This window comes from Symphalangus syndactylus, chromosome 11 (assembly GCF_028878055.3).
Source record: "Symphalangus syndactylus isolate Jambi chromosome 11, NHGRI_mSymSyn1-v2.1_pri, whole genome shotgun sequence".
Taxonomy (NCBI): Eukaryota; Metazoa; Chordata; class Mammalia; order Primates; family Hylobatidae; genus Symphalangus; species Symphalangus syndactylus.
The window spans coordinates 116,046,627-116,069,784 of NC_072433.2; the positions used below are offsets into that span (position 1 = coordinate 116,046,627).

Consider the following 23,158-nt stretch of genomic DNA (forward strand, 5'->3'; position numbering starts at 1 on the left):
CAGTATAGCAGTTTGTCAAAAAATTAAAATTAGAATTACCATATGATCTAGCAATTCCACTTCTGGGTATATACCCAAAAGAATTGAAAGCAGGAACTCAGACAGATATTTATACACCCATATTCATGGCAGCATTATTCAACATAGCCAAAAGGTGAAAGCAACTCAAGTACCTATCAACTGATGAATAGATATACCAAATGTGGTATATACATACAATAGGATATTATTCAGTCTCAAAAAGGGAAGAAATTCTGACACATGCTACAACATGGGTGAACCTTAAAGACATTATGCTAAGTGAAATGTTGGCCGTAAAGCAAAAACACTCTATGATTTCATTCATATGAGGTATCTAGAGTATTCAAAATCATAGACAGAGAATAGAATAGTGGTTACCAGGGGCTGGTGGGGACAGAATATGGAATATGGGTAGTTATTGTTTAATGGGTACAGAGTTTTAGTTTCAGGAGATGAAAAAATTCTGGAGATTGATGCTCAATGTGAATGCATTTAATGCCACTGGCTGTACACTTAAAAATGGTTAAACTAGCAAAATTTATGTATATTTTACTACAAGTATAAAAAAATCCAAATACATTCTCCTTAAAAGTGGTTTGTATTAGAAAAATAAATTTCTCAGAATTGCAAAAAAGGAGAGATACAGTTAGTTTAATATGTCTTGTTCTATATGAATCATTAATATATTTTTTATATTCTCAAGGTAACTGATAATAGCTTAGTTATAGAAGTTACCAGTATAAAATTATACACCAGCATACCAGTATAAATACTAGTTAAAAACCAAATCTACAATTATAAAATTAATTAAATCAACCTCTCATTTTAAAAATTAACTATTTCAATTTCTGGAATTCTGTTTTCTCTTCTATGTCCTCATAATTCACCAAACTACACTGATATGGGTTTTGAGATACACATTTGTCTGCAGTAATCTGTCATTTATTTGGACCGTTAGCAATGAATTAATTTTCAGTGAGAAAATTATTGTCTTAAGCTTTAAATATACTTTATCAGTATTTTGCTTCCATTTATGCTTTTTATGATAATTATTCTCATTAGGAGAGAAAACTGAAGTCGGAACTTGGCAAACCAGATTTATTTCTCTGCTAACTTTTTTTTTTAATTTTTATTATTATACTTTAAGTTTTAGGGTACGTGTGCACAACGTGCAGGTTTGTTACATATGTATACATGTGCCATGTTGGTGTGCTGCACCCATTAACTCATCATTTAGCATTAGGTATATCTCCTAATGCTATCCCTCCCCCCTTCCCCCACTCCACAACGGTCCCTGGTGTCTGATGTTCCCCTTCCTGTGTCCATGTGTTCTCATTGTTCAATTCCCACCTATGAGTGAGAACATGCGGTGTTTGGTTTTTTGTCCTTGCGATAGTTTGCTGAGAATGATGGTTTCCGGTTTCATCCATGTCCCTACAAAGGACATGAACTCATCATTTTTATGGCTGCATAGTGTTCCATGGTGTATATGTGCCACATTTTCTTAATCCAGTCTATCATTGTTGGACATTTAGATTGGTTCCAAGTCTTTGCTACTGTGAATAGTGCCACAATAAACATATGTGTGCATGTGTCTTTATAGCAGCATGATTTATAATCCTTTGGGTATATACCCAGAAATGAGATGGCTGGGTCAAAGGGTATTTCTAGTTCTAGATCCCTGAGGAATCGCCACACTGACTTCCACAATGGTTGAACTAGTTTACAGTCCCACCAACAGTGTAAAAGTGTTCCTATTTCTCCACATCCTCTCCAGCACCTGTTGCTTCCTGACTTTTTAATGATGGCCATTCTAACTGGTGTGAGATGGTATCTCATTGTGGTTTTGATTTGCATTTCTCTGATGGCTAGTGATGATGACCATTTTTTCATGTGTTTTTTGGCTGCATAAATGTCTTCCTTTGAGAAGTGTCTGTTCATATACTTCGACCACTTTTTGATGGGGTTGTTTGTATTTTTCTTGTAAATTTGTTTGAGTTCATTGTAGATTCTGGATATTAGCCCTTTGTCAGATGAGTAGGTTGCAAAAATTTTCTCCCATTCTGTAAGTTGCCTGTTCACTCTGATGGTAGTTACTTTGGCCGTGCAGAAGCTCTTTGGTTTAATTAGATCCCATTTGTCAATTTTGGCTTTTGTTGCCATTGCCTTTGGTGTTTTAGACATGAAGCCCTTGCCCATGCCTATGTCCTGAATGGTGTTCCCTAGGTTTTCTTCTAGGGTTTTTATAGTTTTAGGTCTAACATTTAAGTCTTTAATCCATCTTGAATTAATTTTTGTATAAGGTGTAAGGAAGGGATCCAGTTTCAGCTTTCTACTTATGGCTAGCCAGTTTTCCCAGCACCATTTATTAAATAGGGAATCCTTTCCCCATTGCTGGTTTTTGTGAGGTTTGTCAAAGATCAGATAGTTGTAGATATGCAGCATTATTTCTGAGGGCTCTGTTCTGTTCCATTGGTCTATATCTCTGTTTTGGTACCAGTACCATGCTGTATTGGTTACTGTAGCCTTGTAGTATAGTTTGAAGTCAGGTTTGTTCTTTTGGCTTAGGATTGACTTGGCGATGCGTGCTCTTTTTTGGTTCCATATGAACTTTAAAGTAATTTTTTCTAATTCTGTGAAGAAAGTCATTGGTAGCTTGATGGTGATGGCATTGAATCTATAAATTACCTTGGGCAGTATGGCCATTTTCATGATATTGATTCTTCCTACCCATGAGCATGGAATGTTCTTCCATTTGTTTGTATCCTTGCAGCTCCTCACCAGCAACAGAACAAAGCTGGATGGAGAATGACTTTGACGAGTTGAGAGAAGAAAGCTTCAGATGATCAAACTACTCCGAGCTACAGGCGGAAATTTGAACCTATGGCAAAGAAGTTAAAAGCTTTGAAAAAAAATTACATGAATGGATAGCTAGAATAACCAATGCAGAGAATTCCTTAAAGGACCTGATGGAGCGGAAAACCAAGGCACGAGAGCTACATGAAGAATGCAGAAGCCTCAGTAGCCGATGTGATCAACTGAAAGAAAGGGTATCAGTGATGGAAGATGAAATGAATGAAATGAAGTGAGAAGAGAAGTTTAGAGAAAAAAGAATAAAAAGAAACTAACAAAGCCTCCAAGAAATACGGGACTATGTGAAAAGACCAAATCTACGTCTGATTGGTGTACCTGAAAGTGACGGGGAGAATGGAACCAACATGGAAAACACTCTGCAGGATATCATGCAGGAGAACATCCCCAATCTAGCAAGGCAGGCCAACATTCAGATTCAGGAAATACAGAGAACAACACAAGGATACTCCTCGAGAAGAGCAACTCCAAGACACATAATTGTCAGATTCACCAAGGTTGAAATGAGGGAAAAAATATTAAGGGCAGCCTGAGAGAAAGTTCAGGTTACCGACAAAAAAAGCCCATGAGACTAACAGCTGATCTCTCAGCAGAAACTCTACAAACCAGAAGAGAGTGGGGGCCAATATTCAACATTCTTAAAGAAAAGAATTTTCAAACCAGAATTTCATATCCAGCCAAACTAAGCTTCATAAATGAAGGAGAAATAAAATCCTTTACAGACAAGCAAATTCTGAGAGATTTTGTCACCACCAGGCCCGCCCTAAAAGATCTCCTGAAGGAAGCACCAAACATGGAAAGGAACAACCGGTACCAGCCACTGCAAAAACATGCCAAATTGTAAAGACCATCAAGGCTAGGAAGAAACTGCATCAACTAACAAGCAAAATAACCAGCTAATATCATAATGACAGGATCAAATTCACACATAACAATATTAATCTTAAATGTAAATGGGCTAAATGCTCCAATTAAAAGATACAGACTGGCAAATCAGATAAAGAGTCAAGAACCATCAGTGTGCTGTATTCAGGAAACCCATCTCATGTGCAGAGACACACATAGGCTCAAAATAAAGAGATGGAGGAAGATCTACCAAGGAAATGGAAAACAAAAGAAAGGCGGGTGTTGCAATCCTAGTCTCTGATAAAACAGACTTTAAACCAACAAAGATCAAAAGAGACAAAGAAGGCCATTACATAATGGTAAAGGGATCAATTCAACAAGAAGAGCTAACTATCCTAAATATATATGCACCCAATACAGGAGCTCCCAGATTCATAAAGCAAGTCCTTAGTGACCTACAAAGAGACGTAGACTCCCACACGATAATAATGGGAGACTTTAACACCCCACTGTCAACATTAGACAGATCAAGGAGACAGAAAGTTAACAAAGATATAAAGGAATTGAACTCAGCTCTGCACCAAGCAGACCTAATAGACATCTACAGAACTCTCCACCCCAAATCAACAGAATATACATTCTTTTCAGCACCACACCACACCTATTCCAAAATTGACCAGATAGTTGGAAGTAAAGCACTCCTCAGCAAATGTGAAAGAACAGAAATTATAACAAACTGCCTCTCAGACCACAGTACAATCAAACTAGAACTCAGGATTAAGAAACTCACTCAAAACCGCTCAACTACATGGAAACTGAACAACCTGCTCCTGAATGACTACTGGGTAAATAATGAAATGAAGGCAGAAATAAAGATGTTCTTTGAAACCAACGAGAACAAAGACACATCATACCAGAATCTCTGGGACACATTCAAAGCAGTGTGTAGAGGGAAATTTATAGCACTAAATGCCCACAAGAGAAAGCAGGAAAGATCTAAAATTGACACCGTAACATCACAATTAAAAGAACTAGACAAGCAAGAGCAAACACATTCAAAAGCTAGCAGAAGGCAAGAAACAACTAAGATCAGAGCAGAACTGAAGGAAATAGAGACACAAAAAACCCTTCAAAAACTCAGTGAATCCAGGAGCTGGTTTTTTGAAAAGATCAAGAAAATTGATAGACCACTAGCATGACTAATAAAGAAGAAAAGAGAGAAGAATCAAATAGACGCAATAAAAAATGATAAAGGGGATATCACCACCAATGCCACAGAAACACAAACTACCATCAGAGATTACTATAAACACCTCTACACAAATAAACTAGAAAATCTACAAGAAATGGATAAATTCCTCGACACATACATCCTCCCAAGACTAAACCAGGAAGTAGTTGAATCTCTGAATAAACCAACAGGCTCTGAAATTGAGGCAATAATCAATAGCTTACCAACCATAAAAAGTCCAGGACCAGATGGATTCACAGCCGAATTCTACCAGAGGTACAAGACGGAGTTGGTACCATTCCTTCTGAAACTATTCCAATCAATAGAAAAAGAGGGAATCCTCCCTAACTCATTTTATGACACCAGCATCGTCCTGATGCCAAAGCCTGGCAGAGACACAACCAAAAAAGATAATTTTAGACCCATATCCTTGATGAACATTGATGTAAAAATCCTCAATAAAATACTGGCAAACGGAATCCAGCAGCACATCAAAAAGCTTATACACCATGATCAAGTGGGCTTCATCCCTGGGATGCAAGGCTGGTTCAACATATGAAAATCAGTAAATGTAATCCAGCATATAAACAGAACCAAAGACAAAAACCACATGATTATCTCAATAGAGCAGAAAAGGCCTTTGACAAAATTCAACAACGCTTCATGCTAAAAATTCTCAATAAATTAGGTATTGATGGTATGTATCTCAAAATAATAAGAGCTATCTATGACAAACCCACAACCACTATCATACTGAATGGGCAAAAACTGGAAGCATTCTCTTTGAAAATGGGCACAAGACAGGGATGCCCTCTCTCACCACTCCTATTCAACATAGTGTTGGAAGTTCTGGCCAGGGCAATCAGGGAGGAGAAGGAAATAAAGGGTATTCATTTAGGAAAAGAAGTAGTCAAATTGTCCTGTTTGCAGATGACATGATTGTATATTTAGAAAACCTCATCGTCTCAGCCCCAAATCTCCTCAAGCTGATAAGCAACTTCAGCAAAGTCTCAGGATACAAAATCAATGTACAAAAATCACAAGCGTTCTTGTACACCAATAACAGACAAACAGAGAGCCATATCATGAGTGAACTCCCATTCACAATTGCTTCAAAGAGAATAAAATACCTAGGAATCCAACTTAAAAGGAATGTGAAGGACCTCTTCAAGGAGAACTACAAACCGCTCAGTGAAATAAAAGCGGCCACTCGTTTTTTAAAGCTTTTTTCCTCTCCCACCTTTCACATATATATATATGCATGAGCGTGTGTGTGTGTGTGTGTGTCTGTGTGTGAGTGCCAAAAATATAACTTTTGGGCTTTCTACAGGGTTTCATATAATTTGTCATTATTATTATAAATAAGGGAATCATATTATTTTCATTTACATGTAATTCCATGCTCATAATTTGAATCAAGAAAACCAAAACCTGAAACATATTACTGGTAACTTTCAAGAAATATCTTAATAATCTGTAAAATAACAACAGTAATTTATATCACATATTTTATGTAAATTATGTCATTAACTGTTTTGTAAGTGTTATGTTTAGATTCTTAGTTACCATTTAAAACAAGATTTTAGAGAATTGTTTTAAAGTATTTTGTGTATGTGTGCTTACTGAGTCAGCTTAAAGATGTTTGTAAAATTTTAGACTTTTATTAATTGAAGACCTTTTATTTGTAAATCTTATGTAAAGTACAGTTGAATAGATTTAAAATTAAACTTTCATGAAATCTGAATAGACCATCGTTATATACAGCAAAAAATGTCACATCCTTGTCATAAAGTTAATTCTAGATGAATGTAATAGGTAAATGTAAAGAAGATAAGAAGAAAATAATATATAGCTTTTTTTGCTTATAGGATAGGAAAGAAAATTTTAAATCACATATTAAGTTGAAATATTAATAAGAGCAGAGAATGATCCATTTAATTATTAAAAACATTGAATATGGCTGGGCACAATCCACCTGTAATCCCAGCACTTTGGGAGGCCAAGGCGGGTGGATCACAAGGTCAGGAGTTCAGGACCAGCCTGGCCAAGATGGTGAAACTCCGTCTCTACTAAAAATACAAAAATTAGCCAGGTGTGATGGCACTTGCCTGTAATCTCAGCTACTTGGGAGGGTGGAGCAGAGAATTGCTTAAACCAGGGAGGCGGAGGTTGCAGTGAGCTGAGATCATGCCACTGCACTCCAGCCTGGGCGACAGAGCGAGACTCAGTCTTATAAAAAAAAAAAATGAATATAATGTTAAAAATAAAAATCAAATTAAAAGAAACAAATGCTTGTAACTATTTTAAAAAGTGTTAATCTTCTTAGTATACTATTAAATGACAAGCATTCAACTTGGTTAAAAATAAAGAAAAAGAAATTAAATACAATATATTTTCTTATCAAATTGTCATTTTAAATTAAATGAAATGTCATATTTCTAAGAATTCTTCATTGAAGAGGTATCCATCTCCCTGTCCTCAAGAAGATACAAATAGGAAATGTCCTTTTTAGTCAACAATTTGTTAATAAATCCATAAAAGTATTTACAACTATTGGCTTCTTCCAGGGATCTGTCCTAATGAGATGCAAAAATTTGTAGATAAGATATTCGCTCTACTATCTATAATGATGAACATTTAAGAACAATGTAGCAATTCAAAAACAAGTGATGAAGAGGTAAATTGTGGTATATTATATGATAATCATATAAGCATGGAACATCATATATTTGAATGATAATTTAAAATAATGTCCAGAATTTATTAATAAATTAGAATATATGGCCATATTATGATGATTATAACTTTTAATGTATATATGGATATGTTACATAATATTCATATAGTGAGATTATATATTATTTCATTTTTTATTTTTCTGTATTCTCTAAATGTTGTATGATATATGTATATTTCAACATCAAAAGAAATACACATTTTCTTTTCCCACATAACACTAAACAATAGATCAATTGATGTTTCCTCATACCTTTCAAAGCATGATCTTCTGGGTTTTCTTTAAAGGAAAGAAAAATTTTTAAAAAAGAGATTTTGGACATTAGAGAAATGAATTTGATATTTTGGGACAAAAGTCTTGATCCTAGTTTTGAAAATTTGATTCTGTGTATCAACTGAATTTCTTAGGATGATTGTTTTTTTTTGTTTGTTTTTTTTTTTTGTTTTTTTTTGTTTTTTGTTTTTTTTTTGAGACAGAGTCTCGCTCTGTCGCCCGGGCTGGAGTGCAGTGGCGCAATCTCGGCTCACTGCAAGCTCCGCCTCCCGGGTTCACGCCATTCTCCTGCCTCAGCCTCCGAGTAGCTGGGACTACAGGCGCCCGCCACCGCGCCCGGCTAATTTTTTGTATTTTTTAGTAGAGACGGGGTTTCACCGTGGTCTCGATCTCCTGACCTCGTGATCCTCCCGCCTCGGCCTCCCAAAGTGCTGGGATTACAAGCGTGAGCCACCGCGCCCGGCGATTGTTTTTATTTAGTAAGCTTGTAAAGCTATAGCCCACACAAGTTAAAGCCTGTGGAATTTGGTTTATAAACCACCTTCATATTGGGTTTCAGAGAATGCCAAGGCATTTTATAAACGATGATACTTGCTAAAACTCATCTCATACCTGAAAAGCTTCCAAGCATTATACCATATAAAAGATTGTTCTCTGTTCAAGCAAAATAAGTCCTAAGATTTGCAATGCTGCTGTTTGACACAGGAAAATAGCAGTGGAAAACCCAAGAGCTAGTTCCATGCCAGGCAGGCAAAATCTGCCATGCCCATAGGAGGTGGGAACTAGAACAGAACTGTTATGGGTTATATTTACTGTGAGAAAAGAACCCTCTGTCTTGAAAGGAGCTGCAGATGGAGTCTTTTCTCCATTTGCAGAATAATTACCTTAAACCTCATTTATGTAGGTCTAAGGAAATCAACAAGTGAGAGCGTTGTTTCACATAATTCCACATCTTGGCTATCTTATTTTCAATTGATTTTTTTTTTTTTTTTTTTTTTTTTGAGATAGAGTCCCTCTGTTACCCAGGCTGGAGTGCGGTGGTGCAATCTTGGCTCACTGCAACCTCCTCCTCCTGGGTTCAAGCAATTCTCCTGACTCAGCCTCATGAGTAGCTGGGACTACAGGTACACACTACCACACCCAACTAATTTTTGTATTTTTAGTGGAGGCAGGGCTTCTCCATATTGGCCAGGCTGGTCTCGTACTCCTGACCTCAGGTGATCCACCCTCCTTGGCCTCCCAAAGTGCTGAGTTGTGATCCACCTTGCCCAGCCTCAACTGAATTTTTAAAAATCAAAACAGTACTTTTACACAGTTATAAAAATGAAATAGTAGTCTTAGGATAAGAAATATCTCTGTATTATCAGTACTTGATCTCTAGAAGTAAGCATCTTTAATTCTTCTAGGACATTTTTAGTTATTACTTATCTCCATATTTCACGGTAAAATATGTATTCTACTATTTCTTGATTTTTCAGTTTTAGCTATCATCTACCTGGCTTCCTACTCACATACTCACTATCCACACACGTATATATCTTCTCTCTCTGTGACATCAATAAAATTATGATAGTTAAAAATATGTTTATAAATAGTTTTTAAAGTATTGTAAAGAAGTGACAATATATAAATTTTATTCATAGCCGAGACATACTGTATTTATTTCATTACAACTTTTCTCTTTTCATTCCTTATAAATAATAATTGTCCCGTTTTATATTTTAAATTTAGCTTTCTAATGTCTATCACAAATCCACCTCAAACTCCCCATCATAGCTAACATTTCTTTGTGTGTGTGTGTGTGTGTGTGTGTGTGAGACTCTGTTGCCCAGGCTGGAGTGCAGTGGCACGATCTCGGCTCACTGCAACCTCCGCCCCCTGGGTTCAAGCGACTCTCCTGCCTCAGCCTCCTGAGTAGCTGGGACTACAGGCACACGCCGCCATGCCTGGCTAATTTTTCGTATTTTTTAGTAGAGATGGGGTTTCACCTTGTTGCCCAGGCTGGTCTCTAATTCCTGAGCTCAGGCAATCCACCCGCCTCAACCTCCCAAAGTACTGGGATTACAGGCATGAGCCACTGCGCCTGGTGCTAACATTTCTTAATAAGATTTAATAATATGTTACGTGTTTTTAATAAATTGTATTTTTTAAAGGTGTCCCTGCTAACATGCTGAATCAGTGAGTCACTGTCCTCCCAAATGTGAACAACATTCTGATTTCTCCCAGTATAAATTAGTTTTGCTTGTTTCCCAAAAACAGAATCTAAATGAAATTATATATATGCATTCTTTTGACCTTGCTTCTTTGACTCAGTCAGCACCATGTCAAGGAGATTCATCTTTGTTTTGAAGTATAGCAGTAGTTCATTCTCTCTCATCACTTTAGAGTTATGGTAGGCAAAAAAATAAAAATAAAAAATAAAAAAATGGCCCCTTCAAATATGTCCATGCCCTAATTCCTGGAATGCGTGAATATGTGTGCAGTAGAAACATTGGCAAAAGGGTTTTTGCAGATGTGATTACAGTTACAGAACTTAAAATAGGAAGATTATCCTGGTGGATACAATATAATCGTATCAGACTTTAAAGGAGATGATTTTCTCTGGCTGCAAGCAAGGAAGACTTAGCATAGGGGAAGTTGGAGATTTGGAAGATGACAGGAACTCAGTGTGTCGTTTGTTGTTCTCATATATAGAGGCCTATGTGGAAGAACTGGAGAGAGGCCTCTATGATCTAAGGGCAGCCCCCAGCTGATAGCCAGCAAAGAAAAGAGAGTCTTAGTCCTACACCCTCCAGAAACTTGATTCTGTCAAGAACCTGCATTAGCTTGGAAGCAGATACTTCCAAGAGTCTCCCAATAAGACCCTAGCCAGTCAACACTTTCATTTCAGTTTTGTGAGTCCTGAATCACACAAACCAGTTAAGTTGATGTGGACTTCTGACCTACAGACATTGTTAGATAGTAACTTGACATTGTTTGAAGGGCCTAGGTTTGTGGAAATTTGTATGGAAGCAGTAGAAAACTAATAGAAGATTATTCCATTATGTTACTATAACACAACATTTAAAATATATCTATTTTACTATTGATGGATTTGGATTGCTTTCAATTGAGACTTAATATGATTAATGATGCTAGGAACATTCTTATATGTGTCTTTTGGCAGATTTATGTACATATTTATCTTGGTAGATAATTAGGAATGGAATGGGTAGGTTGAATTATGCATATTTCAGCAATAGTAGATATTGCTAATCAAAGTGGCAGCAGTAATAGGCACTCCTGGCCATGTTCTATGACGGTCGCAATTGTTCCATGTCCTTGCCAACACTTTTTGGGAAATTTATAGTGCTAGAGAAGAAATCATAATGTTTGTAAATGTTTGTTGCTACTTCATGGTGTTTTGATTTGTAGTTCTCTTATGATGAATGATGTTGAGCATATTCTCATATACTTACTGGATGCTTGGAGGTATTCTTTGAGAAGTACTTGCTCAACACTTAATCATTCAAGCAGTCCATAAGCAACACCATAGCTGCTTGACTGGCTCACCATATTTCCATAAAACTGGTTAGTAAGGAAAGAATGAACTCAAATAGATTTATACAGCACAAAAAGAATCATAACCTTCTGTTCACGTCTCATGTCCACAACAGTGCCCTCCCTCCACACATCCTATGGGGAATGCAGAGGTGGGCCTAAGTGGATGCTACATCTGTGGCATAGGTCTGTGCCTCAGCTGAGAACACGGCCCTTGGGAGCTTCCCAGTCATTTAAGGGGCTGCTGATAAACCTGCCCTTTCTTTATATCTGAGAAACAGTTAATAAAGATACACAAGCAAATCTTCTTGTATGTAAACAAATTGTCTCCCAGAAGAGGAGGGAGACTTTACTATCACAGAAGGTAAATAAATTTTCTCTGTGACCCAAAAATCATCTCTAGCTTCCAAGCCTGTTTGCTACACAAATACCCTTGAAAAGATGTATATAGATATATCTATATATGGTTACATAAATATACATATACATACATATATTATAGTTCAGTGTAAATATATGCACATACATACATGTATTATATAAATATATATCAAACTATTATACATATATACTTTATAATATAAAAATATGTGTTTTTACTGTATTGCTTTTGCTGCATAGCATAATTTTTATTCTGTCTTATTTTTCTTACACAGTTCAAAATACTTTTAAATTTCCATTGTAATTTTTTTCTTTTACCCATGGGTTGTTTAAACTTGTATTATTATTATGCAAACATTTGGAGATTTTCTAGTTTTCTTTTTGTAATTGATCTTTGGTTTAATTTTATTGTGGTCAGAGAACATAGTTTGAATGAAGCTTAATGCTTTGAATTTGGCTAAGACTTGCTGTAAGCCTCAACAAATGATTGATCTATTTTGATAAATGTTTCATGGGCACTTGAAAAAAATGTGTACTCTTCAGTGACTTGTTATACTGTTCTGTATACATGAGTTAGGTCAAGTTGGTTAGTTTTCTTTAAACTTCCATATTCTTATGATTTTTTTCCTGCTTATTCTATCAGTACCAGAGAGATAAGTTAAAAATATCTCATTCTATTTTAGTTCTGTCAATTTTTGCTTTATATATTTGACTATGTTATTAGGTAAATAGAAATTTAAGGTTGCTATCCATACAGTGAATTGACCTTTTTATTATTATTAACTATCCCTCTTTATCTCCAGAAATGTTTCTTAAGGTCTACTTTGTCTGATATTAGTATAGTTATACTAGCTTCCTTTTGGGTGATGATTGTATGGCTTACCTTTCTTCATCCAACTACTTTCAATTTTGGGCTCATGTAATATTTAAGATGTATTTTTCATAAGTAGTATATAGTTGAATTTTATATTTTTATGCATTCTAAAAGTTTTTTTCCATGATTACATATTTAGTCCATTTACATTTTATGTACTTATGATATATTTGCTTTTATAGCTTCTATCTTGTGATTTTTCTTGTCTCATCGTTATTCATTCCCTTTCCCCCTTAATCTTCTTTTGAAATAATATTTTTATTATTAGTTTTCATTGATTAGCCCTTTAGTTATACATCCTTTTATATTTGTTTTATTTATTTAAGTATTTTTCTTTGAGTAATTACCTTGAAGGATACAAGATTAATTCTTATCTTACTACATTCTATCTTCAAATAGCATATTTTCCACTTCTTTACAATGCAAGAACTTTGTAACACTTCTCTTTTCTGGTCCTCTTCATTCCTTCCTGCTTTTTGTTTCTTTGCTCCTGTATAATATTGTTTTCTTTGGTGCTAAGAACTGCCTTTAGTGTTCCATCTGTACCATTCTACTAAAAACAAAATTTTCCATTTTTATTTGTGTGAAAACATGTTTTTCCTTTAGTTTTGAATAATTCTTTAGCTGAGTATAGAATGCTAGGTTGACAATTATTTTATTGTACTAGCTTTAAAATATTATATTGTCTTCCAGGCTTACGGTCATTGTTGAAATGTCAGCCATAAATATTCACGTTGCCCCTTTGGAAACGATGTTTCTGTTTCTTTCTGGCTGCTTTTAAAATTCTCCCTCTCTCTTTCTCTAATTTTTACATATTTTTTCTTCTTAGCAATTTTGCCAGAAAATGTCCAACTGTAATTCTCTGGTATTTAACCTGTATGAGGTTTTAGGTTTTATTTATTTATTTTTTCATGGCTTCATGTCTTTCTATCACTTTTGGAAAATTCTCAGTTAAAATCTCTTCAGAATTGCCTCTTCTCCATTCATTTTATTATTCTATAGGGCTCCACTTGTAGGTATTTTTGACATGTTCTTTGTGTCTCATATGTCTTTTACTTCCTTTTACATATTTTTATTCTTTAAAAAATTCTTTAATCATCATATTTCAGAATGAGGCACTAAATGCCTGATGGCACATAGCTGGGATTTGTCAACAAAAGGCTCAGATTCTAGGGTGATTAAGTGAGGATCCAGACATTTTACTGAGATACTTCCAGAAGTCAGTATCTTTTCTCTAGGACTGACCAGTTTCCTTGATAGTAACTGAACAATTTCCTGCTCTGGTATATGATTTGGGGTATCAGAATTCTGATACCAGAGCAGGAGAAGAGTTTAGTGATCTCATCTTTTAGCATGTATACTTTCATTTAACCCTCCTGTTTTCAGTAATGTTAACTTGAAATAAAAATTACATAGAGATGCATCTCTAAGCAAAGAGCTTATTTGGAAACAAAAAATTGCATTTCGGGACACACAGACCAGCGTAGCCTCTAGGTGTGTCTGAAGAACAAAAGGAAAGGCTGAGGTTTTATTGGGAAAATGAGCAAAGTTATGTAAGCTCTTTTGAAGGAAGTTTCATTGGTGATGGCAGTGTCTTATGGGAGCTGGCGAGTTCTGATTGATGAGTGTCAACAGTTACCAGGTAAGACTTAAAGTTACAGTTAGGTCTTTGAGCTTTTGCTTTTGAATTACAAAAACATTTTCTGGAACAGGTATGCATGACCTGGGTGCCTTTCTCCATGGCCCCCGAATCCATTTTAGTTGGGTATGACGTGAAGGACTCTATTTTGTAAAATTAATTTTCACAGTAAGTTCCTCAACCCAAACTGGTGTCTGTCTGGTTAGACATCTCCAGAGATTACTTTCCAGTCTTTGGTCGATGTGTAGCAAGGGCAAACTCCCAGATGCTTTGTCTGTATGTAGATATTTAGTTATACAACTGCTTCTGAAACAAATTTCCTACCAAGCTTTCTGCTTTCCTCATTCTTTCTGATGCTTGCTTGACACTTTCAGGAGCCTTTGTCGCGTGCTAACCTGCAGGCTTAGATTTCAGCTTTATCCATTCTGCTCAATCACATGTCCTTTTATCTCTTCACTTTTCAGTTTCCAAAATTACCTCTCAACTCACTTCTCTTTATTCTTGAGAATTCATAAAGTTTTCCCTTTAAGACCATTTAAATGGTGTTTAGAGAAGAAACTGAAATAAATAATGTGATCCATTGATCATTTTAAATTATGGGTACCAAAGAAGCCAATTTCTCTTTTATTGTTGTTGCTGATTTATTATTACATCTTATTATTTTGCACTTTTTGGTGATGATGGAGGTAATCAGAGCAAATAATGGATTTATTGTGACTACACTGATAATACATTTTTACTCTAATTTTAGGTGAGTGTAAAAGTTCATGTTAGTTAAAACATTACTTATTAAATATAGAATAAAATAGAATCTTGTATCTTCCTTTAATTCTAAACTATGAACAAAAAGTAAAAATGTGAGAATATTGCACATTCTAAAACAATAGTTACATACAGTTGTCATAATATTTACAAGTCAAATATTACTTTGATTCTATGGCCTCAAATTATTGTTTACTCTATGTTAAGCACTGTGTATTAACTATACACTACAGTATAGTGTATAGTGGTCTGCAATTTAGAATGAGCTGTTCCTAGATATGGAAAAACACAAACTGTATTATTCTTGGCCAGTGTTACTTTCATTAGAATTTGGACACAGTTCTGCAATAGACTTATACACATATTTTAACTTCCCTTCTATTATTGCACATATGCAGTTTACGTCTATGATATTTTTCATTTAAATAATAATAATGAAAGAAAGAATTAGAAACTGGAATTAATTACAAGTAAAACATTTTCTTCTAACAGAGAGAAGGAGAAAAGGATCATAAGGTGCGTTTGGCAATTGGAAATGGTATACGGAGTGATGTATGGAGAGAATTTTTAGACAGATTTGGAAATATAAAGGTGTGTGAACTTTATGCAGCTACCGAATCAAGCATATCTTTCATGAACTACACTGGCAAAATTGGAGCAATTGGAAGAACAAATTTGTTTTACAAAGTAAGTACGGCATTTTCCTTTTTAAAGAAATACATTGGCGCAGTGGCTTATGCCTGTAATCCCAGCACTTTGGGAGGCCGAGGTGGGCGGATCACGAGGTCAGGAGATCGAGACCATCCTGGCTAACACAGTGAAACCCCGTCTGTACTAAAAATACAAAAACAAAATTAGACGGGCGTGGTGGCAGGCACCTGTAGTCCCAGCTACTTGGGAGGCTGAGGCAGGAGAATGGCATGAACCCAGGAGGCAGAGCTTGCAGTGAGCAGAGATCGTGCCACTGCACTCCAGCCTGGGAGACAGAGCGAGACTCTGTCTCAAAAAAAAAAAAAAAAAGCACATTGTGGTCTGCCAGCTCTCTTCTATATACTGTGCTTGTAAATTGTGGTAAATATTATCACCTTTTTTTAAGTTGAGAATTTCTAGAAACAGAGTAGTGGCCTCAGTGTGAGAGACAGTGCTATAGGTTATGTGAACCTCAGTTATCTTCCGTATTTTCTCTCTCATATCGCCATAATGATGACTTTTCTTGTTCAGTTTCCAAATTTAATGATATAATTTATAAATAGCAAGCATAGGCCCTGATATATATTAATTTGACTCCATTTTCCTTGAGTGTTTTTATTCCACTATTTCTACTGACCTTTCATCGTTTATACCACTCAATTCTATATAGGCTTTTAATAATTTTTAAACTATATTAAGATACCATTAAAATCTTAAAAGTAGCCAAATAAACCAACTTTTTAGGAGGAGAAGATTGACAGCTGATTTCTCAGTAGCAACCACAAAACACAAAAGACAGTGGACATTTACCTTCCCCTGGATTGGAAAAAATAACTGTCAAACTGGAACTTATACTCAACAATAATTTTTTAAGAATAAATGCAAAAATAAACATAGTCTCAACCTTTATAAAGCAAAACTGATAGCTGCAAGAGAAAATAAATCTTCATTAACCTTCTATAATAAGAAACCGCTAATTGACATATGAAAGACCCTGCATCTAACAACTGCTGTATATCTATTTTATTCAAGCACTTTTGAAACATTTACAAAAGTTACTGGGCCAGTTAGGTAATTCTAACAAATTTCAGAGGATGGAATATATATAAATTATGCTCTCTGAAAACAGTTTAATTGTTGGTAGAACTAATTTTTTTAAAAGACAACTAGATAACCTCCTATATATTTGGAAATAAAACATTTCTAAATTTCCATTCGTCAAAGAAAAAATCATAATAGAAATTAGAAGATACTATGAGCTAAATCATAAAGAAAATGTTACATTAAAAAACTTGTGCACTTAGCCAAGAATAGCTGAAAATTGGATGGAGCTCAGTAACCATCTCTATAAGTTAATTTTTAAAAGGACAACTAAAATAAACTCAAAGGAAATAAAAGGAAGGAAATAATAAAGAGCAGAAATTAATGACATAGAAAAAATATTTGGTGATGAATATAAAAATAAATAGAAATATAATTTTTAAAAAGTAAAGAAATCGATTCTGATTGATAGAAGGCACAAATAATGTCAGGAATGGAAAAGGGAACATTGCTGCTGATACTTTAGACATTAAGACAGTAAAAGAGGGTATGTTGAATAAGTTCATATCAACAAATTTGAAATTATTAGATGAATTGCATAAATTTCTAGAAATGTACAACTTACTAGTATTGACTCAAGAATTATTTTATCACACTAAATGAAATAAATTCATACTCCAACATCTTCCCTTAATTTCAGATAGCTTTCCCACTCAGGATAATGAATATTCAAAGAGCAAGTAATTCCTCTATTACAAACTCTTCCAGATAATGCAGAAGGAGAAAAACTCACTTTTTGACTCCAAACATGACGTAACAGTGCAAGAACGAAAGTACTTCCTACAGACATACATGTATGAGGAAAGTTTTTGGTTGATAATCTGTCTCCTCAGCTGTGTTTCCTTAGTGGCCTCACCTGTTCCCTGAAAGTAGCACTATGCTACAGAATTGCTTTTGAGATTTCCAGAGCGCCCTACTCAAGCCATATTTAGAAATGCTTTTGAAGAGATCTTTAAGAATCCCATAATGCAAACTTTGGTGCTTTTTTATCACTTTCATCCCTAATTGCTTTAGTTTTATAGGTGAAGTTTTCTATATAATAAACTGCCATACCTCAAAGAACCCCTGGAAGCAACAAAGTATTTGCTTTTCTAATCCGTGGTGATTTTTTCAGTATCTGGAAGTAATTGGCAGACATGTGTTTTTCATGCCACAGCAGCTCACTTTTTCAGTCTAGTTGCCCATTAAAAGCTGGTGTAAATCACAGTAATGCTCTAAACCAAAAGAAGGGGCAAACTATTTTTATAATGCATTCTTTTGGGATTTTGAGGGTATAGTTGACATCTCAGAAATGCACTTTATTCTGAACAAAAGCATTTTAGAGAAAGTAAGTGCTGATTTTACTGAGTTTTACATTCCTTGCAGTTAATTTTCTCAATTTATTGCACTGGTTCCATTACAAATTTGGTATTGATATTGAGCCCCTTTGTGAAGCTGAGTCATTCTAAAGCAACCAACAAGGGTATAATGATTTGTATTTTATATTACTGACTTTATTATAATTTTCTAATGCTTTAAATTTTCTGTCAACTGTAATAATGTCAATCATGTAAAAAGTCATGATTGTCTTCAATTTATTTGGAAAACCTGTGATTTTCAACTCATTTTGGTTTTCTTTTTCAGTTTGGAAATGAAAAAACAAAGTTGTGCCTAATACTGTATGACTTCTAGTCTGTCTTTTATCATTTTATTCACATGTTGTTTTGTTAGATAGCAGATAATTAGAAAAATTTGGTTCAATGATTATCTCATAATTAAGAGAGGAGATTTGATAAATGTCTCTCAAAAATGCTAACCTAATGGACGCTCATGCTTATTGTCTGGGAGGGAAGCAGCCTCCAGGGATAAAATGTTACAAGTGAAGGAGAAAGATAAGGCAGTAACGTAGAGTTCCTATAACCCATTGTCTTTATGTGCTATACTTACTATTTTAACGCATAAAACTGAAGAGATATTGTCCCACATATTCTCCCAGGGCAAACAATATAAAAAATTTAGTGACAACATATTTGAGAGACAAACTCAAGTAGAATTATGAACTGCTTTCTCTTTTTCTGTAGTATTTTCACCTGGGGAAAATAACTAGGAAGAGACAAACATAAAATACAGATAAAGTTTGAAAAAAGGGAGAAAATGAATCTAAATAAAAGGCGCTGAAAAAAATGAATGTACATTTTATACATAGATGAAATAAGGCTCGGAAAAAAAGAGAAAATGAATCTAAATAAAAGGCAGCTGAAAAAAAAATGAATGCACATCAAAATAGTAAGTTCCCCAAAACGACCAGGAAATGTTTAGAAAAACAATTACAGGCTTGAAAACTTGGAATAATATTCTCTTTAAAAATAAGAGCTCAGAAAAGAAAAAGGATCAAGGAGAAACATAAATAAACAAAATGAACTAAAAAGTAAGCATGCTCAGCTCAAAGAAAAAATAGAGGAAAAAATGTAAATATTACACAAATGAGCATCACATAAAATAACTTAAAATCAAAAGGAATGTAAACGTTGTTAGGGAGAAAGATGAGTGGAGTTAAGGAGTCCCACAAACACAATAAAAAGAGCAAGCAAATGATAATTTAAAAATTAAGAAAAAGGATTTTGAAAACATAGACAATGATCTGATGCATCCTTAATTGATGTTCCTGCAGAAAAGAACAGATCAAAGAAAAAAATAATTATTTATACCCTAATAGAGGAAAATTTCCTTAAGGTAAAAACTTGAATCTTTAGCAAAAGAGTACACTATATGGAGCAGAATAATTATCAGAAAAATACATCCTGGTGAAATTATGAAACAAAAAGAATCATAAGGAGATTCTGAGGTAGGAAAAGCAAAGGATGAGCAAAATGTAACACAGGTGAGGGTGGGAAACATCTGGGGCATTCTCAAAATAAAACACTCAAGGCTAGAAAAAAGGGAAAGAATTGGCTTCACCTAAGAATTTTTGTTCTGGCTAAGTTGCTTCTCAAGTATCAAGTCAACAAAGAGGTTTTCTCAAAGTTTTAAGAAATCAGAAACTATAATACCTGCATATTTATAGGAATGCAATATTTCTTTGTAAAATTCACTGAATGAAAAATCATGGCCAACTTGAAGATAAACCATAACTTAGAAATGAAAGAATCACCTTCAGTTAAAATGCCTGATGGTGAACATTGAATCAATTCACATGTAGAAGATTGAACAACTCTGAATAGTTTATACATGGAATAAAACCTGACAATGTAAAAATAATTATAACACTAACAAAAATGGGAGTTGGGAGGGAGGAAAGGAAGAAATGGTTATTCTCCTATCTGTCATATTGGCAAATCCATGGATACAATGGAATTTAAAATTTAGCATCTGAACTTAAATTTAAAATTAATATATGAGATTAATAAAATGGCTCATTTCTTTAACCATTTTCATAAGCTGTTTTATTGCCTTAAAAGTAGATATCTTTTAGGGTTGAGGAAAGTTAGACAACTTCAAAATAAGAGAACAATCCCCACAAGACCACTCTCATTTCTGACATCAATTGCAGTTTCAGGAGTCCCAAAGACCACTCTCAGGTTTGATAATTTGCTAAAACGACTCACAAAACTCAGCTTATTACATCTAAAGTATCTAGATTATAATCAGCCCAGGGATGTCATACACAAGGCAGAATCCAGGAGGGTACCAAGGGTGGTTATCCTTTGCTTTTCCTACCTCAGAATCTCCTTATGATTCTTTTTGTTTCATAATTTCACCAGGATGTATTTTTCTGATAATTATTCTGCTCCATATAGTGTACTCTTTTGCTAAAGATTCAAGTTTTTACCTTAAGGAAATTTTCCTCTATTAGGGTAGAAACCAATTATGGTTTCCAGTTATGCTGTGTTGTGGAGTCAGAACAGCATTACTTTCCTGGAATTGTGTAATAATACGCACGAACTGGTACCAAATGGGGACGCTCGTAGGAGCCTTGATGTCCAGTCTTTCTGGGGGCTTGGTTGTGTAATTCGGGTTGCGTGCTCACGTAGCTTACCTCCATCTCCTGCCCCTTAGCACGTCAAGCTGGGTGATCCAAAGCCCCCGGCCTACCTCACATTGTTCATGTGCCTCAGAGACCCCATTCTAAATCATATTGTTACCATCTAGTTGCCCAAAAGTCTTAGACAAAAAAATGTATTACTCTATTAAGAATGACATTCCAAGGACTTAGAGAACACCTCCCAGAAGCCGGGACCTCTTTTGGGGGCAAGGTTAAATTCTTTACTACACGGGGACTGATAACTCTATTCCCGACTCTACTACTATTTCACTTCGTGACTTTGACAAGTTACTTTTCTCTCGGTTCAGGGTTTCCTCATGTATTAATCAAGGAAATTAACTTTGTGTTCCTTTTCCAACTCATAAATTTACAAATCTGAATCTGCAAAGATACGTAGGTATGGATAAAATCTCCCAGGGCCAATGCATAGAGCCACATAGGTGTGTGTGCATTGCACAGTTCTGCTATGAATGGGACTCCGTGTGTTGAATGGGACCTCCTGCGGCTGTGCTCCAGACATGTACACATATACACATACATAAACATGTACATTTGGGAGATTGTAAGGTGTGGCATCTATTTTTTAAATTTGTATTATAATGCAGCCATTTTTGTAATATCATGAGGACCTCTTGAAGGCAGGAAGGAGAATGGAAATATTTCTAGTTGAGCATTAATCCTCTGCTCCAGAGTACTTCTAGAAAATGCTGTGATATATTTAATTGCATTTGAATTATAAAATTATTCAATTTCTGACTATCAAGTCCCCTTTTTCTGATAACAGACACACTAAACAGTAATTTGCTGTGGAATGAATCTCACCCACACACGGTTGCCCAATTAATCTAAAAGAAGTAACACTAAAGCTGACATCACAAGTCACTGGGCAAATTTTCCAAAAAACAAAGCATGTTAAAACAGGAGAGAAAAGAATAAGTAATGAACAGGGCTGTGTTCTTGTTTGGCCAAGATGATAAAGGCAGTCCCGGAACTTCTAGACTCTTTCTTTCTACTAGCCATTAGGCAAGTGGCCAATATCCTGTTATCCCAATTACAGACAAAGACCAACAGGATGCAAGTTCGTATTTTAATAAACAGTCTTTATAATAACAATATATATGCTTTGCTGCCTCTTTCATTGGTTCTCTTCCTAAAATAGGATAATATTAATTTCTGCATCATAGGATGTTTTGAAGATTACATTATATAGAGCTCTTAAACACTTAGCACAGTGCCCAGCATATAGTTGGTGCCCAATCAATATTAATTGCTCTCATTTATATTTTAATTCAAATAATGAGTTGTGATTCAAGTTGCATGCTTATTTTACTAATGCTAAGAAGCAGAGGTATTTGCATTTAATCTTTGATGATAAATAATACCATTGCATCTATAGCAATCATCTTATGTTTGCCCACTTATTTGTTCTATATTTGTTCATTTCTCGTCTCCTGCTTTCCCCCATTCATCTTTCCTTATTATTATTTTATCTAACTTCATTTTATTACATTCATGTTAGTTTACCATTTTCTAGCTGACCTTGTTTAATTGCTGAAGTAGAACCTCAGTTTTCTTATAGAATAAAAATGAGGAGGGCTGGGCGAAGTGGCTCACTCCTGTAAGCCCAGCTGCATGGAGGACTAAGGTGGTAGGATTGCTTGAGCCTGGGAGGCAGAGGTTGCAGTGAGACAAGTTCTAATCACTGCACTGCAGTCTGGGTGACAGAGTGAGACACTGTCTCAAAAACAAACAAAACAAAATAGGAGGAGATTGGACTAAACCAGTCTGCAATTCTCTCCCAGGGTGAGAATTTAATGGACAAATGAGCCTGCATGGCATGATAATATGGACATGATAGGAGCAGAGTAGCTGAAAATATTTGGGGATCAGAGGAGACATCCAGTTTTTGGTTCTTGATGTGATGGGTGTTTTCTAATTTATCATCTCACACCAAAAGAGTATGGAGAAGCACTGAATGTTAGTTTAGGAGCATTAAAGTGAAAGGCTCAGGGGAAAGGCTTAGGGGAAGAGGACAAAGTGGCTGTCAAGTAAACATACTTTTTAGGCATTTGATGTGTTTTGGCTTTTTTTTTTTTTTTTTTGATACTGTGAGAAAAAAATAACACAATTTTTGCATTAATATGCTTATATTTTAGTTCTGTTAAAACTTT

The 23,158-nt window shown here is 35.1% G+C and overlaps 1 protein-coding gene across 1 annotated transcript in view; it reads left to right on the plus strand.

The window, feature by feature from the left end:
* SLC27A6 (solute carrier family 27 member 6) overlaps positions 1 to 23,158 on the plus strand; it is a 75,089-nt gene that overhangs the window by 41,336 nt on the left and 10,595 nt on the right. Inside the window, exon 5 of the mRNA XM_055232824.2 lies at positions 15,668 to 15,862. Coding sequence (XP_055088799.1) covers positions 15,668 to 15,862 — 195 coding nt within the window. The remainder of the gene's footprint in view (positions 1 to 15,667; positions 15,863 to 23,158) is intronic.